This window comes from Bombina bombina, unplaced genomic scaffold (genome assembly GCF_027579735.1).
Source record: "Bombina bombina isolate aBomBom1 unplaced genomic scaffold, aBomBom1.pri scaffold_706, whole genome shotgun sequence".
NCBI classification, from domain to species: Eukaryota; Metazoa; Chordata; class Amphibia; order Anura; family Bombinatoridae; genus Bombina; species Bombina bombina.
The window spans coordinates 61,521-70,228 of NW_026511344.1; the positions used below are offsets into that span (position 1 = coordinate 61,521).

Genomic DNA, 8,708 nt, shown 5'->3' on the forward strand with positions numbered 1-8,708 from the left:
GTTGAGGTAATCATTTATTGCTGGGGGCATAATTTTATTGCAGGGGCATCATCTTATTGCAGGGGGGCTGGGCATTATTTTATTGCAGGGGGGCTTCATTGTATTGCTGGGGGCATCATTTTATTGCAGGGGGCTGGGGGTTTAATTTTATTGCTGGGGGCATCATTGCAGTGGGGCTGGGGGAATCATTTATTGCTGGGGGAATCATTTATTGCTTTTATTACTTGGGGCATCATACTTTTGTTGGGGGCATTATTTTATTGCAGGGGAGATGGGGCATCATTTTATTGCTGGGGCATTATTTTTGTGCTGGGGCTTCATTTTATTGCAGGGAGGCTGGGGGCTTCATTTTATTGCTGGGGGCACCATTTAATTTATTTATTGCGTGTGTGTGTGTTGGCTGTGTGTGTGTGTGTGGGCTGTGTGTGTGTGGGCTGTATGTGTGGGGTGTGTGTGTATGTGTGGGCTGTGTGTGTGTGTGTGTGTGTGTGTGTATGGGCTGTGTGTGTGTGTATGTGTGGGCTGTGTGTGTGTATGGGATGTGTGTGTGTGTGTGTATGTGTGGGCTGTGTGTGTGTGTGTATGTGTGGGCTGTGTGTATGGGTTGTGTGTGTGTGGGCTGTGTACACCTGTGTTCCTGTGTATGTGTGTGGGCTGTGTACACCTGTGTATGTGTCTGAGTGTGTGGATGTATGTGTATATAAATATCTCTGTGTATTATATCTGTGTGTTTGTGTGGTACAGTGCATTGCCCCATAATCATTTTTGTTCTGGGTAGAGGCCCTGGGCTGTCTGTCTGCCTAGGGACCTGCACTTACTAGGGCTGGCCCTGGCGTCTCTAATGTTGGAGTTATAATAAGAAAACACATAAAAATAAGACCCAGTTCAACTCAAATGTTCCTAATTGTCAGCATAATTCCCAGAGACCCATAAATGCACTTGCAATTTATTTTTTATTGGAGAGCCTAAAAGATATCTCCGAGAACGTATAAGAGAACACTTGTGGAGTATAGAGAAAAAAAAAAGTGGATACACATTTATATAAACATTTTTAGGAAGTACACCAGGGTAGCACTAAAGATATTCAATATTGGGGTATCCATAGGGTTAATGGTCACTGGAGGAGCGGTAATATAGAAAAGACACTACTTATTAAGGAAGCGGAGTTAATCTATAAATTTGATACTTTGTTCCCTAGGGGTCTTAACTCCGAATTAGACCTCCCACTTTTTCTTTTTGAATAATATATATATATATATATATATAAATAAACACAATATTTTTTTTTTAATTTCTAATATATTTTGTAAACAAATTTTATAAATTCTGTGTTACTTACTTGTATATATGTGTATATATGTTACACTTCTCTGTATTAATTGAATGCTATCTCATTGTGTGACAATACTATTATTGTTTATTATCAATTGTTTTAACCCGGGTTATTCACTAAAGACTTTGCTCACACCATCCAGCTATATTATAGCCGAAAAACACAGCAATTCACAAGGATCTTCCCTGAGTGCAGGAATAATAAGTATACCGCTATTCACTGATAGCTCACGGTAAAGTGATATCTACGATATCGTCAAATGTGAGTGTCACCCGCGACGTCAGATGCCATCGGTCACGTGGGGTGAACTCACCTGTGTAAGACTCCATTGAGGAAAAAGCGGATCTCACTTCTGTGTGAACTAAGAGCCAAATACACTCCGAGACTCGCATGAGAACCAAAGGAAAACAGGCACCTTTGTTATTTATAGAGACTGTATCGGCAATCTAACCAAAAGGGAGCTAACTAAAAGGAACTAAAAGGTAGCAAATCGCCTGGAAGGTATCGACTTTTCAGCTCCATTTCCCTCTATCCATTATAGCAGGATACGGGTACCAACTGCTGAGAGAGGTACTAATGTCCATTCTTTGTAGATCACAAGATTGATGGTATATGCCTAAAAGACTATGGTTTAAAGAGACATTCGTACTCCGCACTTTCAAAGTATTGTGGATACTATGCAAGTCAACTAACTGTATGGCACATTAGTTTCCATTGTTTATTTTATGATACTTTGTATTCAGGATTGGTTTAGTTAACATTGTATCATCAGGTCTAGTTAACATTGTATAGTCAATTTTATATCCATTGGGTACTCTGTACTTATATACATGCCTCTGAACAGATTTTACCAATGATGAGATGTCCCATTTTTATATTGAGTTGTTAGATTTAACATATATATATATATATATATATATATATTTTAATACATTTATATAACACCCATGAGTAGTTTAGGATATCTTCAGCTGTTTTATTGCCCTCACTTATTTTAAACCTATTTTAATTTTAGAAAAGTTGCTTATAGTGAGGAGTGTGATATCAATTGTCCTAGCGCAACACTTTTTTTATATACCTTTTTATACTGATCTGATTCTTCAAATTCAAATCAGCCAATAGGATGAGAGCTACTGAAATCCTATTGTCTGTTCAAATCAGCAGGAGATTTGGGAGCAAGATAAGACCCTGTGTTTGTGTATTAAAGGAGTGTGGGTTTTCCAACAAAACCAGTTTTGTTTTACCTGGATGATAGTCTGTCTAGTTATTTGGGTGGGCTCCTGCTATAATCCCTTTCTACTCTACATAGCGGCAGGTTCCAGGCATCGGGAGAATCCATGGGCGGAGCTACCCAGTCAGAGTAGCCGGGATCCATCACAATTGTGATGTGGGTTTATTGCGGATTAGGGGTTAATAGTTTAAATAGATAGTTTGCGTTGTGGGGCTATGGCAGATTAGGGGTTAAAAGATTTAATAGATAGTTTGCCTTGTGGGGGGGGTGGCGGTTTAGGGGTTAATAACTTTGATAGATACTTTGCGGTATGGGGGTTGGTGGATTAGAGGTTAATACATTAGTTATTGCGGTGGGGGGTTGCGGTTGAGGGGTAGATATTGCGCATGCGTTAGGTGTTTGATTTATTCTAACAGCGAGCGAGGGATAAAATATACGGCGCCACACTTGTATGTGGCGCTGTATATGCGATTGAGTGTAGTGTAAGGTCGGGTTACCATAGTAACCTATTAATGTTTTAGAAATCCAGCATCGGGTGGAAGCGTTAACACAACGCCAGCTTACACCTACCCGAAAAGAGCGACCACTCGCAAAGCGGAAACCTTTCCAATGGAAACCTGGTACTAAAATGGAGCCGTATATTACTTTTAGTTGTCGGCCGCTTAGGTAGTTTAGGGCTCCATTTTTAATGGCTCAATGGAAACAAGCCCTAATACAGCTGAGAAACACAGCACTTATGTATGATTTGCATTTTTATTTATTAGGTATAACATTTTCCAGTACTATATGGGGTATATTTGTCAATGGGCCATATGCACTACATACTTGTTCAAACACAATGTGCGCAGGTTGGAGCCCATATTTTTAAATATAGGGCCAGTCCCAATGGTAGTGTTCACTGTTCAGGGTCACCATATTTTTTCTTTCCATGCCAGTCTTCCAATTTACATCTTTATTTTTTAATTTTGTCTGGGACTTACACGTTTTGTTTTACCAGCTTCTGCACTGACATTCCTATTTCTACAGCATTTAACATCAGGTACTACCAGGGGCGGAGCTACCATTGGTGCAGCAGCACCAGGGCCCAAGTACTTGGGGGGGACCCATAACTGCCAGTCTTTGCATAGGCTTTGTGAAGAATGTATGCAATCCTAATGCAAGGGAAAGGGCTTTTCTCAATGGATCTGTCTATCTATTCTAAAAATCATTATACAGGGCAGCATTTATATTATTACTATAGTTTACTAGTGAGTTACCTTTGAGGGGCCCAAAAAAATGTTTGCTACTGGGTACTACGTGTTGCACAATTATCCCTTGCATCCACCAGGATCACATTCAAGAAATCCACTTTGGATATGTTCTGGATAATATCCTCTGCGCTGTGTAATAAATGTAGTAACCCCTAGTGTCACTTCACTACACTATTCACCTTTACCAACAATCCCAGGTAAATATTGTATGTGTAGTTCTACAGAAATTTAGCCACTATACTGCACTCATAGTTATTCTAGGCTAAATGATTTCAGACACTCAGTTCTTTACCAGAGAGAGCTTTAATTAGAATCTGCCCATATTACAGAAAGGTTAATACAGAGACAGTTACATAAAGAGGTTTTCAGTCATACTCCCAAACACACAATGTATCCTATCTAACAGTTATTACAGGGTGTGTGTCTCTGTGTGTGTGTGTGTGCTTACCAAAACCCTTTCTTCCTATCTAGAATGACTGTGCGGTTGCATGTGCGGTTGCATGTGCGGTTGCATGTGTGTGTTTTTGTATGTGAATGCATGTGTGTGTAGAGTGTCAGTGTGTGTATACCTACCAACCTTCCATCCCAACTGCCCCCATCCCTCTCAGCTGTCCTGTTTATATCCTGAGATCTTTCTTGTAAAGGGTGAAGTACTTTGCATATGTAAAGACCTTTTCTCTTTGTTGTTAGTTTTATCTACCTGTGTCAATAATCACATCCTTCCATAAAATGTAGACCTTTGTTACACATATATACAGACACACATATTGTATATACATTCTATATCAGTTCTATGCATATTTATACCTACACTCCCCCACTTGAATAGGATTCAATTAGAATCATATTCGCAATATATACATATTTATACCTACACTCCCCTACATATTCACAATATATGCATATACCTTATATATATATATATATATATATATATATATATATATATATATATATATATATATGCTCACACACCCATGAACAATTAACAATTCACCACATATTAAATACATGTTTACCAACCTTATAGAGTCATATGTTTGACTCAGGTACCACCCATCTGAGGACACACTGCACTTCCCCGGTGTGCAGACTGCATGGCCCTATCTCTGCATTATGCTCCTCCAACCATAACTGGGTATGTGAAATCCAACATCATTTTTCACCATACACACATCAGCCTTAGCTAATGGTTTCTAGCACACAAGATAGAACAGAGCCCATACTACAACACCAGTTAGGGAAACCTGGGATTTATTCCAGACATAATTCTGGTCTGTGGCAGTAATTGTTTAAGTACAATAGTGCCATGGGGACCTCTGTTTCTCATAGGTTAGTAATCTTATGTGTAGGTACAGGACGCTCCATCTTGACTGGTATATACATCTTTATACCAACACACTCCCCTACAGATTACTTACTAGGGTAAAGTTAATAATTACTGCCCATTCCCCTCATTAATTCATTTCATTTTGGAGGCCTAAATTTGGATAATCTTCTAATAAACATGTTTACTATGCCACCTCTCATAGTATAAGACACATTATTGTTGTTTACTGACCCCATCAGAGCATTCACCGACCTATTATTAATCCAATGCAAATCTGCAGTTAGTATGTGAATGCTCTGTCCCATCAGATCAGTTTGACTAGAGTGGTAAATTTCACTCATCCCACATTAAACACAAGTTGTTACAACCCATCTATATCAAGTTGGGTATCCTATATAATCTCTATTTTAGCTTAATTAACACAAACTGGATAATTGTATCAATATCCAGTTCCCTTTTTACATTTCTCACTAAAGTGATCCCTTCTATTGTATTCCTTATCCTAGTATATATAATGATATATATATATACCTATATACATGCCTAATTCCTAATTTAACATTACCAAAGCACACGTATCATGCATACATACAGTCACATTATCTGTGGGCAGCTCTCTGGAATTATTATCAAAAAGTAACAAATATCATATTTACATATAATACAATAAACAGTATGTACAGCTAATACAGAGATTGGCAAAAAATTGTGCAATTAAAAAAAAATCAGTCTCTTTTTAAATGTAGTTCTCAGGCTACAACTTTGCAGAGAAAAGAAAAACAAACAAACAAACATTATTTGCTCTTCTGAAGAAGTCAGATTGCAAAAAGGGAAAACAGTTCATTTTGATCATATGTGTTCTTGTTCCTCTCCATCAGAAGTGTAAATTTAATCGGTTGCATTGTTCATTCTGGTTTTTGGATTCCAGGTGGTTTGAGACCTCCTCTTGCATAACACTAAATAAAAGAACAAATGGTCATGAGTTTCTGTAGGTTTATAACAAGTTGTGCTTTACCTCTAAACCCCTATTATCTCTGTACATATGCTAATAACACCCTTTAGATCTGTACATATGCTAATAACATTCCTCTAACTTAACTGATCATCTAGAAAGTTAAAGGGACATAAAGCCCTTTTTTATGGCACATATATGATATATTATTAACTTTTATACTAAAATACTAACGAGGTAAAGCACAAAATAAAATAAAAAATAATAAGTATAAAAATGAGACTGTCTGATGGCAGTTGGATTCCAGTCCTCATAACTTTGTGGCTATTGATGTTCCACCTGCAAGACAAAAACTGGACACACATTAATGTCCCCCCAGGCACATTTCCATTGACCCAAAACAAGATTCAAAGGGTGTGCCTTAACATAATCCCACAACACATCATATTTAAATTATATATTTTACACTTTTTAGACAGAAACAGTTTAACAACAAAATATATTTTTATTTAAAAAAATAAAATAAAAAAAAAATCTAAACTACGACCCCCACTAACCTCTAATTATATAAATAAAACTGGTGATCTGTTACTTCCACTATCCTAAAGTAAATTTACGTTCTATTAACAGTTTAAAGGTTTTATAAAGGATTTTGCTATGAACAGATGTCCATAATATCAGGGGACTCTACCACTCCTACTCTTGTAGACATATTACACCTGCATTTAGCTTTAAGATTATCAATTTGTTCTTTTAGTTCATTCCGCTCTTTTTTTATCTTATTATATTCTGTTTTCAACTCCTCATACTCATTTTTAATTTGGGAGAATGGAATCCAAGTCTTAGACCTTAATTTCCTTTTGTAATTCTGACTCCTGTCCATACTGAGATCCACTTCTAAAAATTCTGTCTTTTTCTCTATATTGACCTAGACAATGATAGTTTTGCCCTTTTTCCGTAGAACCTCTCACTGAAGCCACTACAGAAATATTATTTTTAAATATTTTCCTCCAAAAATTATCAGCCCTTAGGAGTATATCATTTAGGTCTGAAGGATTAGGAGTTACAGATAATATGCCTTCTCTGATATTTTCCTCCAGAGCATCTAGAAAAATTGTTCTGTGTACCATTCCTCCATGTTCAAAACCAGAATTATTTACAATTACATTGTTCAAAACTGTGGAAATTCTATCTGACAATTCATAGGGAGATTCCTGTTTTAACTGTTTAATTTTTCCACACAAAGACACATCAGAATGAATTCCATAAAGCACATACATTATTTCTTTAAATATATCTGCAGTTCTAGGTGTCTGCCCACACCTCTGTACAATCCTGACCCAGAGACCATTTCCAATTACTCTCTGCCACACCTTCTTTATATCCTCAACAGTCAAATTGTACATCTCTGTAATTCTTTTAAAATTGCAAAGCCACTGCAAAAAACAATTGAAATCCTGCTGTGGAACCTGCCCAATTTGCTTTACTATGTTATCCATTTCTTGTGGCTTTAAATCTTTTTGTAACTAACTGCACTTCCCCTGTATTATCATGGTTTAATACAGTAGTTGGTGCAGCAGGGAGATTTATCACTGGCTTTTGTTTTAAATCTACACCTCCAGTTCCTGCGTTATTAACAGACTCAGCAACTTTAGGAACTTTGGGTGCAGGAGACATACTACAAGCTACCATGCTTTCTGCCATTCTATTAAAAGCCATATTAGTCACATGCCTACATTCATCCACTTCCCTTTCCAATTCCAAAATTCTCTCATTCATCTGCTCATTCTGCTCTGTTAATGTGTCACACACCTTTGCTTTTTCAATTAGTGCTTCACCAGTTACAACTGCATGCACTCGCATATCAACAATCTTATCATTCAGTTCATTACATGATTTATCATAGTTCTCAGATTTTACCACCATTGTTGCATTAAGCTGTGACATTTCATTTTCTTTCACTTTACCATTTTCTTCTAGTTTTACACAACATGACAGCAAACCTTGCAAAATACACCCTTTTCTTTTGTTCTCTGAAACCTTTTTATCAAATAAAGTTTTTTCTAAAAACTTCTGCATTAGTTCCCATGATTGTTTATATTCTGCTGGAATTTCATAGGGACCACCATGCCTCTTAATATAATTTAGCACCCACTTATTAACATTCCCAGCAATAGTATCATCTACTTTTTCCATTTTACAAGCCATATTAAAATTAAAACCACAATAAAATAGGAAGATAGGAAAACAAATATACTTACCAACCTCTAGACAGATTCTGGAAAGTTCTTCTGGCCCAACGTCACGGCACCAAAATATGTTGCACAATTATCCCTTGCATCCACCAGGATCACATTCAAGAAATCCACTTTGGATATGTTCTGGATAATATCCTCTGCGCTGTGTAATAAATGTAGTAACCCCTAGTGTCACTTCACTACACTATTCACCTTTACCAACAATCCCAGGTAAATATTGTATGTGTAGTTCTACAGCAATTTAGCCACTATACTGCACTCATAGTTATTCTAGGCTAAATGATTTCAGACACTCAGTTCTTTACCAGAGAGAGCTTTAATTAGAATCTGCCCATATTACAGAAAGGTTAATAC

At 37.0% G+C, this 8,708-nt stretch overlaps 1 protein-coding gene across 1 annotated transcript; it reads right to left on the minus strand.

Moving 5' to 3' along the window:
• Positions 1-6,751: 6,751 nt before the first annotated feature.
• On the minus strand, positions 6,752-8,292 carry LOC128643707 (uncharacterized). Its single transcript, XM_053696537.1, is given in 3 exon segments — positions 6,752-6,968; positions 6,970-7,610; positions 7,612-8,292. Coding segments are annotated over 3 exon segments (1,539 nt in total).
• Between the last annotated feature and the right edge of the window lie 416 nt (positions 8,293-8,708).